The sequence below is a fragment of the Sinohyriopsis cumingii genome, chromosome 11, assembly GCF_028554795.1.
Source record: "Sinohyriopsis cumingii isolate HCF-2022 chromosome 11, ASM2855479v2, whole genome shotgun sequence".
NCBI classification, from domain to species: Eukaryota; Metazoa; Mollusca; class Bivalvia; order Unionida; family Unionidae; genus Sinohyriopsis; species Sinohyriopsis cumingii.
The window spans coordinates 7,920,047-7,939,020 of NC_142971.1; the positions used below are offsets into that span (position 1 = coordinate 7,920,047).

Genomic DNA, 18,974 nt, shown 5'->3' on the forward strand with positions numbered 1-18,974 from the left:
AAAAAGCGTTTGGTTTGATGAGGAATCTGAATGATTCCTTGGAGTATTTGACGTGCCGTCACCGTGAACCATCGTAAGACTTCTTTGAGACTAGCTTCTAAGACACGAGCTCGTATTTGTGGATTTTTTTCTCGACTGATGCCATACAAGGCACGAATCAATTTGACGGGAAGATGCGACGGAAGGGACGTCATGTTCAAAATGTGTGTGAGACAGACGAAAAGGGTCTGAGGTTTTTATAGATTTTTTTGTGGAGTGAAATTAAGTTGAGGACGGAGACGTGTACAGGACAGGCCCTCCGTCTTGGCACCAGTGGTGAAACAAGTGGGTCCGAAATCGCAAATCATCGGGGGTCGTAGGTTTCAAATCGACGAGTAAATAGCCGTGTGGAGCTTGAGTGGCATCGTCGTACGCCTGAGTCAGCCAAGGCGTTCCTAACTGTTTGGCTAAGACTTGCACTTGCGATTTATCTCGAGGGCTTTTAAACAAGACCACGTAATGCGCATTGAGACTGATGGTGCGATGGGCTTTACTTTGTTGAAACAAATTTTGGGTGATGTAAACGACACTGGCATTACGGTGATACCCTTTGCGCGTGAACCACAGTTTAATTTCTTCTTCGTCTTCTCCTAACATGTCAAAAATGACGAAATGGGTTTGATGGGAGTCAGAGACGATGCCGTCGTCTTCTTTAGGAATGCCTTCCACAAACACGATGGAATCGCCTTGACTTTCTCGCAAGAGACTGTACGCCGATTGCCACTCTTTGTAACACCACACGATGCGTTGAGGTGGACGATCGATCAAATGATGTTTATGTTCGATCAAACGTTTGACGAATTCGGTTTTGCCTGAACCGCTAGGTCCGGCAATGAGCATGTTAAAGGGATGGCGAAGATACAAAGCCTCCCAACTGGCACGATCTAAGTGTTCGTCGATGACTTTCACAGTAGAGGAAGAGGGAACAGAGACAGCAGAAGGAGCCATAGTGTCAGGAATGTCACTTGTGACACGAAAACAAACAAGACGAGAGTTTATATACTTTTTTCAGAACACGTTTATTTAATGTTTTAAACATGAATACGAAAGACAAAAATACATAAAAGCCAAAGGCTTAAGTACAACGATAAAAGGTACATGAAAATCATTAACGTGAAATAAAAACAAGTGTCTGTACAACATGTTTTGGGTAAAGTTCTGACCAGTTCTATAGGGGGTAAGGTCACACAAGTGTCCTCCCGAAAGGGTCTTTCAGGCCTGTCCACGACAGTCCTGTCCTGGGTGACGGGTTCTTCTGGCACCGTCACTAACACGGGTTGAAAAGTAACTTTTTTCCTTGAACAACTCTCGTGCATACTGGGCCACTTCTTGGGTCCAAGCCTCAAAATCCCATTTTTTTCCAGGCACGGACATCTGTCCAATGGGGATGTAAGTCACAAGCTACACACACATCGTCATACACGTCTTGGGTAGCTAAAAGCTGACGAATCTTTTTTTTCCCGTAGACGTCGAGAAGTATCCAGATGAGAACGTAAGACTTTGAGCAAAAGGAGTCATTCGTGAACATTTAAAGGCACCACTTTCATGTTGAATGGGTGGTAAGTACTGTTCGTAAAGAGTCCACAAGGAATCGGCTGGTAAACGAAATCCCAGAAAACAAGTCACTAAGACACACACCACTTGTCGACCCAAATTGAATGGATACAGTTCTTGTAATAATCGATGGTAATGATTCACGGTTTGAATATGGTCATTGAGTTCCTTCCACGGAATCTGTTGGATTACATGCGATAAAAGTCGTGGCATGGCAGCCTGTTTTTATAGTCTCTTTCTTTCGGAAACAATACACGTACTTTCTAGCCAGAGATCTTCGTTCTCCAGTGGGGAATTTAAATGTTGCATACTGTAACCGAAACGTCAGAGTTCGTTTAGAAGATTCCTCTTCCGCTAAGTAGATTCCACGTAAAATATGTCGGTAATCCTTTACCTTGTCTTCCTCAATGCGTTGCACTAAGTGAATCTCGAAGTAACCAAAATGATCAACACGTGGATCATCGGGGACCTGGAACAAGGTCTGGCCACTGAAACAATTTCTGACGAATCAGTTCTCTTATACCATTCAGGTACCAGTGGTTAAAAATCTGGTGACGTAACGGATGCAACTGTTCCTTATGTTTGACTTGTATTTTGACCAGCTCTCGGTAAATGCGTTCTCTCAACTCCACAGGCAAAGCACGAATGTTCTCTTGTAAAGTATCCATGAATAGGTCAGTCCGTACAATTCACAATCTTCTCCTAGAGCAAAAGTAATCCACATAGTGAGTAATTTCTGGCCACTGCCATTCAGGGTAACGTCCAAGAATGTCGCTGTACTCTTTTGATGTAAACGGTCTAGAGTAATACAATAGGACGAATGCACACTTGACCCAAAGAAATCTAACACACTGGTTGACTTTTTTCACTTTCCTCTTGTGAATTTCTCGGCACAAAAGTTCTACAGTTACCCATTGAGATTTCACTCTGGCAAACCCCTGCCAAACTTCCTTGTAAATCTTCTCTTGTAGTTCTTTAGGTAATGATTCAATATCGTTTTTGAAATGAAGTTTAAATACTGGTCTCTGTGATGTCCAATATTTGACTCCTAGCCAAACTGGTTTCTTTTTCGTCAACGAAATGGTAAGTTACTTTAATGTCTCGGTCCCACTAAGGGTAAGTAATGACAATTCGGTGACCATCGAGCATGTTCTACGTAGGCCGAATCTTGCGGTTCCCAGTGGTGAAGTGACACACTGCAACTGAAGCACTTGACTTTATCTCCTTCGCCCAAGTAGAACAATCCGGCTCTGGCTAATTCTTCGGGGGTCGGTCCTCCCAGATACTTAGGACTTAGGCCATTTTCCTTTGAACGATTGAAGACGATTTTCAAAGTCGCAGTATTCCGACAAACGCACAGGAAACGAATATTCGTCTTTCACAGGTTCGTTTCGATGAGGGTTGGGTGACATGGACAGGAGTTTGCTCAGAGCTGGATGACATCCGTAGGGGGGTAGACGTGAAGATGAACATCCACCTTTAAAACGAAACCCAGTAAAATGTCCAAGAGGACGAGCGGCATCGCTTTCGCATCCCTCAGGTTTGGCACGCACAGCATCACTTTCCATGATAGGGGTAGTGAGAACAAAGTTCCCATTATGCTTTACGGCATCGCTAAGGTCACAGCGTACAGCATCGTACCCATCGCAAGGCTCACAATCGCATTCCACTTCAGAAGCCCCACACTTGAATTGTGCTTTTCTAAACTTGTTTTGTGTTTCTCTGAAAGTATTCATCTTGTTCGCTTGGTCTTGGTAGTCACAATGAACTATCGATCTTGACTATAGTCCCTTTTTATACTAGTCGCAATGCAGTCTCAAGCTTGTAGATCGTTCCTTTTTTATGTTTTTTATGTCTAGTTTTGGAAGGTACCGTCTCTAAGGTGCCGTCATCATTGTACCGTAATGTCATGGGTGGAAAGGCCATAGAAAGGTAAGGACAGTGCGGAGACCATTGAGTATGTTCCAGAATAGCTGAATCATTCGTAACTTCAGTCCGCAAGCGAAACACTGTACTTCGTATCCCAATCCTGATTCAGGTCCCAAGTAGACAAATCCTGTTCTAGCTAAAATATGCGAAGAAGGTAATCCTTTCCTATCCGTAGGCCATGCTTGAAATGTGTCCAATCGACGGGAACAATCACAATAGTCAGGCAAGAAAACCGGAAAACGGTAGGCTTTGAATTCTCATCGGGTTTCTCACTCGATTCTTGCTGTGGCGAAGTCATCCTTCTGGTGGGTGGCTATCCGCTTACAACCAATGTTTTATACCAACATGTCAATACGGCAAAGTAAAGTGGTTGGGCAGTCGCACTCGCTTCTGGTACACGATTTGATAGACTTTTTCCAAGGGTCGACTGACGATGTGGTGAGTGGGTAAACGTACAATCTTGTTCGGTTGATAGGTGGTAACTTTAAAGTGTTCATCCTCTCCAGATTGCAAGGCTTCTTTCAATACCCCAAAGTTGACCACACGACTGGTACGATAATTCAGAGTCAGTCCTTTCACTTTGCACGTCGTGTGCACTTCTCCTTGTTTGTCCCGGTATTCGTAGCCGTAATTTTTTGGACCGCCACTGACGAATCTTGTCGTCAGGATGCTCGTCTGTCCAGGCTCCTAAACGGTCTCCTTCGATGTCAGGGTGCTGTTGACTCAGGTGATGGATGTAAATACAACTGTCCGTGTCAAAGTACAGGGCGCGTTCCCCTAACAGTTCTAAAGCTTCGTACAATTTTAAGCGAGCATGGGTAGTCACGTAAGCCGCAATGATGACATTTCCAAAAGGGTCGTCTTGTACAAAGTCCAGATCTTCTTCGTAATTGACCAAGATCAAATCCTCACGAACGACGTCCACGTGTTTCATGTATTTGGTTTTGTCGTGAATCATCTGGAAGTAGCGGGAAGGTTCTGTCAAATATTCCGTCTTGGGTAAACACGGTCGTTGTGCCATTTTACCCCACAAGCAATTTAACATCACTTTGGCAAACGATCGCCTGCCTTCGTTTTTCTCGATGTGGTCTAAAGAGATGCCTTCTTGTTCATAGTATTTCTCTTTGAATTTTATTTGGTCTTCGGGAGTGTGACACCAGGACGGATAGCCACTGGCTTCTTGCTTCAGTTTCAAAAAGGCATCCACGTAGTCGGAGAAAATGCCTTTCTGCGTGGGGTCACCCTTGTGGTATTGTTGTGTCTTGGGAAAGTGACAAATTTCGTACACTTCTAACAGTTGGTATCCCATGTCCAGAGCTTTAAACAATTCTACGCTGACCCAGGTTCCCGTCAAAGCCCGTTCTTCCTCGGTGTGCTGACAAGGCTGATCTTGGTTGCACGTTTCGGCACAAGTACGGCACAAAGGAAACATCAGTTTGCCTTGGCAATTGTGAGGTAGCACGGGATGGTACAAGTTAGTGGGAGGCAAGACTTTGCGCTTGATCAGACCTTCGTATTGTCGAATGTTTTGGAGGTCGATGTGTTCCGTCAACAATTGTGGGTGTCCTGCAGGAAAGCGACAATATTTGCACACATAGGGATACAGCGAACACACGTCCAAGTATTTGATTTCTTCTCCTTTCTCTTCGTCGGCTTGGTACAGCAAACAGGTGGCATTGGTCCTTCCTCCGTACAAACTATCCCTCGGGTTCAGCGGGTCCATGAACTGGTAACTTTCCACGAGGCGTTTAAACTCAGGATCGGTTTTCAAACGGTGATCGTACTCGTGTTCCCACATTTCCACCACTTGGTATCCTTACTGTTCTAACTTTAGGCGTCGCTGACAAGTGTCCTGGTACAAGTCTTCCATGGTTCGTTGTAAAAACTGATTTTTAGTGCTACGGTCAGGGTAACAGACGGGACATCCGTGAAATAAGCAACCGTTAAACTCGTACAAGATCTTGGGGTTTTCTAAGTCCCAGACATCCACCGAATACGTTCCGATGGTCTTTTCCCCTCCTCCGTTGCGGGCATGCTGAATCCACTTGTCTTCCTTGTTGCACAAGTAATGTAAGCAGCGTAGGGCTTTGACCGAGTATTGACGTTTGACATAGTTGGTCGTTTGAGCTATGATGACAGCCACGGTGTTTTCAGGCATGAATCGTTGCCGGTACACTAAGGAACACGCTTTGGCAATGGTGCAAGCTTCTTTCAAAGGATCGACCCCTCCGTGTTCCATGAACAGTTCTCGAAATTTTCTACAGCAATGTCGTAAAATGTCCTCGTCGGAACGACAATACTTTAACATTTCTTCCTGAAAGTCGAAAGGGTGAGCCTGGTACCAAGCGTCGAAAGCGTCTCGTTGTTCGGTACGCATGTTGTCAGGGTCGTAATAGTGAGCCTCAGGCAAATGGGGTAGAACGGCGTGTTGATTGGCTTGCGTATTGAAAAAGTGTGGAAAGTACCCTTTAGCCATTTCTGTCATTCCAAACGTTTTAGGCATTCGGCTCAAAGGCATGGCCAAGTAACTCATCGAATCTTTAAACTGTACTTGTCCCACTTGCATGAAAATGATTTTGGCTCCGTTCAAAGTGACTTTAGGACGCTCAGTGCCTTGTTCCGTATGGTATCTCAAAAGAAACTTTCCGTCGTATCCGGAGAAATTGTGAGCCATCACCGTGGCATGACGATGACAATCTCCGTAACGTTCGATGTCCTCTTGGCTCCACGTCTTGTCGATGGGGTCTAAGACCCATTGGGCGAAATCGGATAGCGTGTTCGGTCCCCGAAAGATTTTTTCACGTCCTTCAGGAATCTTGCTGCAGTGAGGGCAATGACTGAAGATAGGTTCTTGAATGCACTTCTCGCACGCTCGATGAGCCACGCAGAAATTAGGAATGTGAATGCCGGTCTCTTGCCTGCATTCGAAATCGAAAAAGATGAAACCACGCAGAAATTAGGAATGTGAATGCCGGTCTCTTGCCTGCATTCGAAATCGAAAAAGATGAAATTGCCTTTCTTCTTGTGTCCATCCTCTTTGTCTGGTGGGGGTTGGTATTTTTGCACGTAGCATTCGTGTTCCAAGTCCACGATGTGGTGACAAATGTGACATTTTTTCTTTCCTGAACATACGTGTGCCTTGGCATTATTGGTACGTAGGCCTTGTCCACACGTGGAGAGCAATCTCAGCAGCTGACAAGCACATTTCTGCTGTGAACCTTGCGTCTTCAAATGTTGTTGGTAACAGGTAGGACTGACAAACGTGCGCAGACAAGTTGAACAATGCACTGGTCCTTCGCTCAGACAGGGTGGAGAGGTCAAACATCCTGAGCATTTCAATCCGCAATGTTTGTGTTGCTCTCGATTGTTATAAGCATGGTCACATTTCTCACAGTAATATCTGTATCCCAGGAATCCGGTGATACTGGTAATGGTATCGAAATGGTCATCGTAATAATAGACATGAATGTATTTTCCATCCTTAAAGTCTTTCCCTCGAAACAACAGAGGCCCACGCACTTCTTGAGGGTACACTTTCAAGGTGTAGCGTGGAGCTAGGACATCTTGCAATTTTTGCATCTCAGGAATGCCACAGGGTGTGTCTTTGGACAGTCCGGCTTGTTGTAACAGGAGTTCTGCTTCATTTCGTTGTTTGGCTCGGTCCGATTTTCGAATATTCTCCCAGGCTCTTTTCCATTCTACCGTGTATTTTTTGTTGGCATAGGTTCGTCCCACCACGATAGCCCTGGCTAAACACATCTGGTCTTGAGGGTTGTAAATTTGGACGAGGCTACGCTTAATGCTGCGAAGCTCGTTCACCAATAACATCTTTTTGCGTCCAGTCCCTTGAGGAGGAGAGACGTGGGTCATGTCCAGTGTGGCTTTTCCATCGGTTATGTCAAACTGGTCATTGGATTGTTGTACGTGTTGAATTTTGTCCATGACTTTGGAAGCGGTCAATTCTGCAGGGGTGCTAAACTCGATCCAAACAGGGGATTTCAAAGCGTCGTGTTGTATGGAGAGTCTCAAGCGATCGTCTTCTTTGGGTTGACATTGTCGCTTGAGTGTGGTGAGCAAAGAATCCCACACTCCGGTGATGAACCCTTCTGCTTTCTCTAACGGTACTTCAGCCTTGAAATCTTTAAACTTCACTGTGTATTTGTAAGCCGTGGTTCTAAATTTTCTAGAGGAGCGCTTTTCCGTCTCTCGAATGGAATAGTATTTTTCAGGGTTGACTAAGGGTGGCGAACTTTGTTTAGAGGGTTCGGATTCTGGTTCACTCTTGTCCTCTTCAAAATCACTGGCATGAATTTGTGCCAAGACTTCAGCTCTGGTACGAGGCGATAGATCACGTTTCTGCCTCTTACTTTCTTCTTCTTCTTTCTTCTCAAATGAATTGGATCGTTTCATCTTGAGTGCAAAACGTCAAATGACTAAAGTTTAAACACCATAGACTAATTTATAGTCATGGCAGACCAGCGTATATAAAAGGGTGTGTGTCTTGTCCTTTCACTATTCATTTCACTCTCAAACCGAGCACAATGATGGAAGAGACTAGCCAAATCGAACGTTTCATCAGAGCTTTGCGAGGGGTCATTAGAAAATTCTCTTCAGACCAGCCGACGGACTACTCTCCTTCCTTTCGTGATAAAAGTCAAGATACTTGCTATATCTGTCGAAAGAAAGGGCATTGGTCTTCAGAGTGTCCAGACCGTCAAAAAAGAAAAACAGGGGCTAGAAAAGACAAAAGTCAAGATACCTGTTATTATTGTCAAGAAAAAGGACATTGGTCTCCAGATTGCCCAAAAAAGAAACAAGAGGAGTCAGAAGAAAAGAGGGATTATTCAGAAGAAGAGAGGGATTCTTCAGAGGAAGAAAGCAGCCAGGTAAAGAAAAAGAAACAGGAGAAGAAAAGAAGAAGGAAAGAAAGTGAAGAGGAAGAGGAGGAAAAGACTGTGACGGTGAAGAAATTTAAAAAACAGAGAGACTAAAAAATGAGACAGAAGGAGTGTAAGAACTTTTTTAAAGTGCTCTGTTGTGAATTGTGAATTGGATTGTAACTATTGATAAAAGAATAAATTAATTATATAAGGTAAGTGTCTTTGAGTTTTGATTTTAAATAAGAAGCTACACTTACGCACTCATATATACGTACTATAGGGGTAAAATGGTTTTTTTTTGTTGATTTTTGAGTTATTGGCAATTGAAAGTCTATCTCTTTTCGAGATACGTGGGTGGCCCTGAAAAGGGCCTTTGGTTTTTGGTGTAGGGGTGAGTTTAAGCAATCAACTTTAACTGCCTTAAGCCTTTGCCACGGCCAAGGCCTACTTCTGGACTGCGTACTGGTGATGATGATGATTTGGTTGAAATCACTAAGGGTGGCACGGTAGACTTAGTCACAGGGTTGGAGTGTTTAGCTCGGGAAGGTCGTAGTCTCTTCGGTCGTGATAAAGAAGTCTGATACATTTGTTTCAGACTTCTTAACTCCGCTAAAATGTCCAACAGTACCGTGACCGTTTGATTTTCACCCTCTTGTTTCTTTGCTGCTACTTCTTCTTCTTGTTTTTTTCTTACCTCTTCTTCTTGCTGCTGTTGCTGTAGGAGAAAAGCTTGTTCCGCTTCCTTTTGTCGTTTTATAAATTTCTCCAATTCTTCTTTCTGTCTCTGTCTAAAATTCTCCAATTGCAGTAATGAAGGTGACGAAGGTTCCGGAACAAATTCTTGCGAGGTAAGAAAATCCATAAAATCCCAATGTACCTCTTCTGAAAGTAAGTCCGGGTTCCCTTGGGCGGTCTCCACTACTGGTGCACCCCAATGGATCGTTTTCTGAGTTTCCGTCATGTTGAATCACTGTCGCATAGATTGACTGCACACAGGCGCTAGCGAATCTATATAGACCACGTGACGTCACAGACTGCTCTCTTCGGATTGGATGCGGCTGACTGAATTTTGTAACGCGTGTTTGGATTGGTCAACAAACTCAATCCGTTTTAATCCTACCTCTACCTATAAATAAGTGCAGTTCACTGCATTGATTCACCTGTTCTCGGTTCCTGAAGATGTGGACCGATGTGCAATCTAATACGCTTGTGTCTTCAATGATGTTCCGGACGGACATACCCATGTATGTCCGATCCAAGTGGACAGTTGTCCACAGGACAGACACCAGTCTGTGGATACGTAGGATCTACGTAGAAAGACAAGGATGCCTCAAAAGAGTCCTGATTTACGGTCCTACAGTGAGACGCAGCCTAAGGACAAGAAGAGGACCAATGCGGTGCCCTTTATGTTAATGGATACATTAACATAAACCCAAAGGCCCTTTTCAGGGCCACTCATAGGTCTCGAAAAGAGAATGACTTTCCATTGCCTACCCCTTTATTTTAAAAACTTTTTTTTAAAGAAAATTCCATGTTAAATTCCCCTTGTCCCTAAAGTAGTTTTTTTCTCCCATGTTAAATTCCCCTTGTCCCTAAACAAGCCCAAAATCTATTTCCCATGTTAATTTCCCTTGTCCCTAAAGTAGTTTTTTTCTCCCATGTTAAATTCCCCTTGTCCCTAAACAAGCCCAAACTCTATTCCCATGTTAAATTCCATTGTCCCTATAGTGGCCCAGCAATTTTTCCCATGTTAAATTTACATAGTCCCTATAGTGGCCCGGGGGGGGGGGGGTCTGTAATGCTAATTCCCATTGTCCCTATGGTGGCCCCCTTCACTACTCATGCTGTTTGCCCAAACTGCCGTGGCTACTTTTAGTTTCTGATCATCCTTTGGCTAGAACCGGAATTTAAGTACGATCTCAAAAAATGTTTCTTCGACATTAGTACATCTAATTTTTTAAAAACTAAAACATTCCATGCAATCAGTTGGAAGCATGGTGTGGGTTCTGAATAGTATATAACTAGGTATTGGTTATCACAAATGGAGTGTTGGTAAAATTCTAACATTGTATTTCCCGTTGACGACCATAGAGCGCTATATGTTCAACCTATTGATATTTTTAGCATTAAATTTGATATTATAGGTCTTAGAGCCCCTACATTGTTATACATATGGCAATTTCAACATTACATTTCACGTAAGAAGTCATAAAGTCCAAAAATCCAAGCAAATATAGTTGAAATGGTGAGGCAGTTTCATGATAGCATGCTTGCCAAAGTCCAGGACCAGGGTAACTATTCCGAACCCTTTGGAGTTACGAACGGTGTGAAATAAGGATGCGTGTAAGTCCCCACTCTCTTCAGCCTCATGTTCTCCGCAATATTGATGTATGCTTTCAAGGACAACGATGTTGGAGTAGGTCTCCGATACCGTCTGGATGGGAAGTTGTTCAATCTGAGTAGCCTTCAAGCCAAAACCAAAGTCCAAGTTGAGAACATTAGTGACCTCCTGTTTACAGATGAATGTGCCCTCAACTCCAGCACGGAGGCAAGCAAACTACAGAGCATGGATCTCTTTTCTACAGCGTGCACCAACTTTGGACTCATCTCTACCAACAAGACTGAGGTTCTGCATCAGCCAGCTGCTGAAGAAGATTACCTGGAACCATCCATCACTGTCATTGGCCAAACGCTCAAAAATGTAGACAGGTTCATACCTCGGTATCATCTGCTCACAATCAGTCCACATAGACTATGAGGTCAACACCAAGATTGCCAAAGCCAGCGTAACATTTGGCAGACTGCGCTCAAATGTCTGGGATAGGAGAGGCATCGAGCTTGCCACCAAACTCAAAGTCTACGCATCGGTTGTTCTCCCCACCCTCCTCAACTCTTGCGAGACATGGACTGTGTATAGCGGCCATGTTAAAAAAAAAACCTGAACCACTTCCATTTGAGTTCCCTGAGAAAACTACTGAAAATCAGATGGCAGGACAATGTACCGAACGCAGAGGTGCTCACTAAGGCCGGCATGACAAACATCCACACCATGCTGTGCAAGGCACAACTCCAATGGGCTGTCCGCATGCAGTTAGAACGCCTACCTAAGAAGGTCTTCTGTGGAGAGCTACACCAAGGTAAGGGATCTCACGGTGGTCAAGTACAAGGGCACCATCAAGGCTTCGCTGAAGAACCTAGACATTGATCCTGACAGCTGGGAGAGTGTCGCTGCTAACCGATCTGCTTAGCACAGTCAAGTCAATGCTGGTGCGGCAACCTTTCAGCAGAAAAGACTGATGGACGCAGCTGAGAAACGTGATCTACGCAAATCCAGGAACAGCAGTTCTGCAACTCCCGGTCAGCAACCTGTACATCCATGTCCCCACTGTAACAGACTCTTCCGAGCCCAAATCAGCTATCTTCAGACTCACCCCCACCCCAGTGAATCGATGACATTGAATGGTCCTCATCTACACCGATGGACGAACAACATCATTACTTAGTTTATGAACACAGAGTCGTAACACTAATAATACCGTGATGATTATATGCTGCTTTCATGTTAGCATGACAATGTGAAAGTGCATTGTGCATTATGATTGCTGCCAGGGAATTTGGTATATTTACTTCATTACGTGAAAGAGAAAACATTGACTGTTATATGTCAAATGTCAATTTTATATATATATATATATATATATATATATATATATATATATATATATATATATATATATATATATATATATATATATACTCTCTCTCTCTCTCTCAAAGCTGCAGTTGCCGAACCATAACCGCAGATATTAAATATTTTAATATGTCATATTTTTATTATTCTTCTTGCACTTTAATTCTTTTGATGTATTTTTTTAGATTTTCGTTATTTAATTTTGATGCTGGATATTTTCATTTGGATGAGAACTATATACACTAATTCTCGAGTACAAGTAAAAAGAATAACAGTTTGTGTCGGCTTCTGGCGAGTGTTCCATGTTTTCGTCGCTATTCTTATTCAGCTTCATCCAGAATCGCTTCAAAGAATACGCGGAAGTGTCCACCATATAAGAAACAATGAGTATTTGTACTTTACTACGGTCAAGACGGCTGCATTTTGACTTAAGCATAATGTAACACTTTTGAACAATTACATTTCAAAATGGCGACCTAATGTTAAATACTCCTTTTTATCGATATAATTTTTTACCCTTTTTATTCCCGTTATAATTTTCTGCTTGTCACCGTAAATTATTCAATAGATTGCAGCTACCATACTACTCGCAACACAGAGTCAATGGACCATGCAGCTTCATTCAGATCCTTCTCGTCATATACTGATTAAATTTGTCAGATGACCGCTCAGGTGTTCTAGTGGTTAGAGAGTCCGCCTAGGAAGCGGGAGGTCGTGGGTTCGATCCCCGGCCGTGTCATACCAAACATTTACAAAAATGGTACTAACAGCTGCCTCGCTAGGCGCTCAGCCTTAAGAGGTTAGTGTTAGGATTGGTCGGCCTGGTGTCAGGATAATGTGACTTTGTGGGAGATCATGCTACATGTCTACGGCATGATGCCCCAGTGCTAGACATCAATATAAACTACCACACTGCGGACATCGTAGCGATATGACTGAACGATTGTTAAAGCTAAATTAAAAATCATAATCACACACATCACACATTTGTCAGATAGTTTATGTTATAATTGCTAGCACAGGAATAGAAAAAGTTACATATGAAATCTTAGATTCTTATAATAGCACAATCACCAAATTTTTAAATTTTTTATCATTCTACATTATTTGTCTTCTTGTTCTTTACAGGATGATCATTACATATAGGAGTCTCCTGTTGATTTTCTTGGAATTCATCCATAGAAACCATGCTGTAATCTGTGACACAGAAGAATTTCAGATCAGATCTTTACGAGGAACATGTACAGCTCTAATCGTATCTATTAAAGACAGCTGTACTTTGAATTTACAGAGAAGCTACACTTGCAGAGATAAAAACGTAACGATTATATCTAAAATAGAGCGAAACGCTTCATATTGTAGTCTAGACATTTCGAGAAATCGTGTTAAAAGACTGGACAATGGAACTTTTAGTGAATGGACAGACCTCGTTGCTCTTGATCTTTCAGATAATAATATCAGAGCCATTGACGCCGATGCTTTTAAAGGATTGCAGAATCTGCGCTACCTGAATCTGAAAAATACGGGAATAGATACAATAGATAACAGTTATCGATTCTCCGAAGCATTTCGTCATTTACCAGAATTAATTATCTTGGATTTAACCCAAAACAATTTTAACAGTTATGAGTTTATCAGAATAGCTGTTATTCACACAAGAAAATTGAACTATTTGGCACTAGAAGGGTGTCCATCTTGTACATTTGGACCAGAGTTTGGCACACTAAAACAACTGATAACCTTGGATCAGACTGTGGAAAAAGAGTGGAGTTATTGTTTCATTGAAACACTTAACGACAAGTACTTCGAAAACCTACAGTTCTTAAAATTTGTATATCTATCAGATTGTGGAATCCAGAAAATTTCACCCGATGCATTCGCTCCTCTTTCTCAGATAGAGGTACTCGACCTTTCATATAACTACAACCTAACTTTCGATAGGGCAATGATAGGATTGCAAGGGTTGCGTAATGCTGCATCACTTCGAAAGCTGAGCCTTAATTACATACATCCAATTATCCAAGGTCATTCTGTTATGCTTAAGAAAGAACACATCACATTCTTATCAAATTTACATGTTCAAGAACTACATCTGGAGGGCAACAAATTGGATGTATTCGAATATGGGGTACTAACGGCCCTTCCAGACACAATAAGAGCAGTTAATCTCAAAGGTAATAGACTTACGATTGATTACTATCTAGACGAATTTTTTGACAATAACCGGACACTACAAAATTTGAAAGTATTAGATATCTCTTATCAACATTCAGCTTTTGTCTCCCAAAATCCAAATAAATTTCTTCTGGAGGAAACCAAATTGAAAAAACGTGGTACCGCGTCTACAATATTGGATCGTCTTTTCATGCAGTTTGTCCCCGAAGTGGCTTTTCCTCCTCACCTTGAAAACATTACATGCAAACAGATGGGGTGGTATTTCACAATTCCTGAAATACACGTGTCACCCAGTAATAGCATTAAAAATCTCGATTTCTCTTATAACGGTATGCACACCTGGATTGGCCCAGTGACTGGTCTGAATCAGCTGGAGAATTTATCATTGGCACATAACTATTGTGACAATGTAAGTAACGCCTTTTTCTCAACATTTTATAGCTTGAAAAGCCTAAGCGTTCAGGGAAACTTGCTTGGAATCGTGCTTGGACAGGACTCCGATGGTATTATATTCAGCTCATTAAAATCGTTACGATATCTGGACATTTCTTCTAATAAAATTTCCAAGCTTCCACCAATGATATTTCAACACATGGTATCGTTGGAAGAACTTATAATCTCTTACAACATGCTCAGCAAATGGGAGATGGACGTAAAGACAATGACAAATTTAACAAACATTGACATGTCCTACAACAAAATAGAGACTCTGCCAGATAGTTTTACACATCAAATCGACAGAATCGTAAATAACCAGCAGGTTGGTATCAACTTAAAGGGAAATCCGATTTCTTGTACATGCGAAAATATCAAATTTCTGAGGTGGATGATGGAAACTAAAGTTCAGCTTAAGTATGATAATGTATGTGGTCAAGAAGAAAAATCGGACACAAAACAGAAACTGAATTCCCTGGAAAAGGAATGCACTTCAAAAATTGGACTGATAGCCGGATGTATAGCGTTCATTGTCCTCACCTTTGCCGTCATATTTGGCGGAATTATTTACCGTTACAAGTGGCATATACGGTATCTTTATTACAGCGCAAGGAACTCCTTGGGAATTCGACATCAGGGTGAGGATTACAGCGATCTTTACCAGTATGACAGTTTTATATCGTATGCCGACGAGGATAAACCGTTCATATATAAAGGAATTTTGCCTGAAATAGAGGAGAAGTTCGGTTTGAGCTTGTGTCTCGCTGATCGTGATTTCACACCGGGTGTGTCAGTACCTGAAAACATTATCCGGGCTATCTCATCAAGTAGACGGGCAATTTTTGTATTGTCTAAAAACTTCTTGAAGAGTTACTGGTGCAAATACGAGCTAAATATGGCGAGAATAGAAGCGGAGAAGAAAAATAGGAAACTTGTCGTTGTAGTAATGTACGAGAATGTACCGACTGATGAACTTCCGCTTGATGTTATGGAAGTTATCCGAAGCCAGACTTACATTAATTACCCGGATGATGAAAGGGCGCGCGAAGCATTTTGGAGGCGACTTAAGGAAACCATTAACTGAATTCCGTAATAAGCATTTTAATCTACGAGTTTATTAGAAGACAACAAATGTTGTGCGTGAGAGATCTAATCGTCACTCATCAGCATTACGATTTCGGTGAAAGAGATAATTGCTGTATGTAACATAGATGAATCTTACACAATTTTAGAATACATTATTGCTTGCAATACATAACACACTGCGTTGTAACAGTAAAGCATCCTCATGTGAAACTAAACGAGGTCAGGAGGTATGATATGTACAGATTACTCCAGGCAGCATATATATTGTTACGACTCTATGGTCCAAAACTATATAATGGTATGAAATTGAAACCATATATATAGTTATGCCGCTACTTTGTGTATCCTCCGATCACGTGATTTGAATCATATCACGCAGTGTCCATTTTGAGACGTCCTCTCATACATCGAGATGCTTGTTACCAGGTCGCGTATTTTGTATAACATTGCACGATTGTCAAGTAAGGTTTTGAAGTTCGAAGTTGTATGTGTGTTTCTGTTAAGTGACGTTGTAAAAGCTTGGTCGTTTTGGATTGGGTAATCGATTACAATGCCCGCAAATCCATGTTTTGTTTACTAGAATACTGACACATACCAACCTTGCTCATAGAACCAAGTCGTCCTTCAAAATCGGAGGAGACGGAGAGATCTTGTAAAGACTGAGCCCGTAAACTAAAGATTGAAATTGAAAATGAGAGAGAAAATACATCAAAACATTTTGAAAAGTAAATCTCATCTACATGTAGAAAATTTTGTAGGTTATAAGGTTTGGAACTTAGAATTGGAACAATGATTTCACATTACATAAGGGGACTTACATTTTACATGCAAATTTCGGTTTAGATATTTGGACTTAGAAATTAAACCACTTATTTAAAAGTATATAATTTGTCCATATTATATTGTCAACAAACGGGTTGAGTCTTTGTATGAACTAGGCATATCTGTAACTTTTCAAATAATGGGAAACGCCCTATATGTTTGCAATTACACGAATATTTCTGTGCTAAAAACTAAATACGTGAATTGGTCAAGAGAATAGTTCTTTTTATATATCATACTGACAAAATACGTGTAAGAAAATGTGAACCAGATATGTCCTAAATTTCTATCTTTTATCTTATTTATTACTTTTTATCCTTATTGTTACAGTCAGATGAACTCTTGTCGCTTCAAAATTTGGGAAGATCTGAAAGCCTGAAGTCACAAAAGATAAAGCTACAGTCCATGAGGTCACAAGCCCCATTTATTTTACCAATGTTACACATGCAACGCATTGACACTCGTGACTGGAGTAATTCCATGTCACACATAACAAACTATTTACTTGCTATTCGAATATTTCCGATACTGCGTTAAAATATGAACTGAGGCTTCAAATTTTCGGCGAGGATGAAGGATGATGTATTTGTTTTCAAGCTAGATCTCAATTAGTGCAAACGGCACCGATGAATTTAAAACAGACCTTTTTACAATTCTTAAAAATATTTCATTCGGATAACCTTCTCAGCTTACTGCATATATCCTAAAGTGAACACAAACCAACCGCTTGATTCAACAAATGAATCGGATATGATCGAATGCAATTAAACCTCTCATTAATTTTACCCTTGCAATATGGCGATGCCGAATTCACAGGATATACGTTAAATCTTCAACAGTTTGAACTGAACTATTTGTTTAAAAAGTTCATTTTCGGTATTTGTGAGATAGTATATTGAGTAATAAATGAAAAACTTTTCAAAGACTTTCGACTTCAGTTTTGAAGTACACTTGCAGTTGTGTTCAATACGCGGAAGGAAAACACATTAACTAGAGTCCTGTTGTAAAGACGATATATAACCTATTGGTGGAGGTTAAAGTACAAATTGGATATGAATGAAACGTCAGTTGTTCTGTACTTAAAAAATTATATCAATCACTTAAGTCTAACAACTTGTGAGGATGATGTCCATCTCTCTCATTCCTTGCCTAGAGATATGTAGATATTATCTATCTCTCGTTTTGTGTGTTTATTTAATAGACGACTGCGCAAGAAACAATGTTCATAGAACTTGCAATAATATACAGTGAAAATGACATCGTGATGAAAATTTGGACTCGCTTCCATTTATTGTAAAAACTCTGTTTCTCTCTCGTTATCTCGTTGTATCGCTTCCCTCCTCTCTCTCTCTCTCTCTCTCTCTCTCGTTTAAGTTAGTAAAATAGATGGTGCTAAAATTCTTTACGTTACCGTTAACACGTGCGTTTGTTCGTCTGCATGTTCTTTCCCTATTTATTAAATAAGGGAAAGAACAGACCGATGAACAAAGGATAAAGCTCAAGATAGTGTCTGGGAACACGGTTTTTGAACGCTAAGTAATTTTATTCTCTCATTCCAATAAATAAAATCATATTTGGTTTGTATGATAATTAAGTACAGACAATATTTTTTATTTCTAATGTACTAACACTAAGTTCCATGGGAAATGAATACTGTTTTCTGATACCCTTCACAACAATTTACTTTTCTTAGTTCACCTCCAATCTTTTCGATATCTTTCTTGTTATGTATTCTTATCACAATCAACAACGCTCCATTAATTTCTTAGTTCACCTCCAATCTTTTCGATATCTTTGTTGTTATGTATTCTTATCACAATCAAGAACGCTCCATTAATTTCACTTATCTATATTAAAATGTGAATATTTATAAAATGCAACATTAATTTCCTCTTGGCATGACATCAATGTTGATAATTCTCATTTTGTAATCTTAGAATACCGCCCGAATTAGCATAGTGCATACTTGGTGTGGAGGGTTGTCAATACACAACAATAACTGTTGTTCAGTACAGGTATCAGACCATTCAGTATGTTACAACCAAAAAACGATTCAAATGATGAGGTAATAAATAAAGAAGATATGGATATTTCGGCCATTATTCATTATTTAAACATAAATCTGTGTGTTATAGTTGATAATAAAATATTAACTTGAATGAATTCTTGATGCACTATGTTACTAACGGTAGATCAGGAAGAGTCCCTGTTTAACAACAAAACAGTGCTACAGACTTCTTTTACTGATTGAAAATTATCTCTAGCTCAAATAATTAACACATATCCATTTTACATGCCAGTACACTCGATGACTCGGTTCTTATATTAGTTTATTTTTGTCTCTATTGAATTTTAAGTCGAGG

General features: G+C 40.9%; 1 protein-coding gene across 3 annotated transcripts in view; it reads left to right on the plus strand.

The window, feature by feature from the left end:
• Nucleotides 1-18,668, plus strand: part of LOC149787576 (toll-like receptor 4) — a 30,219-nt gene extending 11,551 nt beyond the window's left edge. The window contains exons 2-3 of one of the 3 annotated variants that reach the window (XM_089973746.1): nucleotides 13,222-15,792; nucleotides 16,942-18,668. In XM_089973746.1, coding sequence (XP_089829872.1) covers nucleotides 13,223-15,787 — 2,565 coding nt within the window. In that variant the 5' untranslated portion in view covers nucleotide 13,222 and the 3' untranslated portion in view covers nucleotides 15,788-15,792; nucleotides 16,942-18,668. Of the gene's footprint in view, nucleotides 1-13,221 lie in introns of all 3 variants that reach the window. The other 2 variants (XM_089973747.1, XM_089973745.1) reach the window with 2 other exon arrangements.
• The last annotated feature ends 306 nt before the right edge of the window (nucleotides 18,669-18,974 follow it).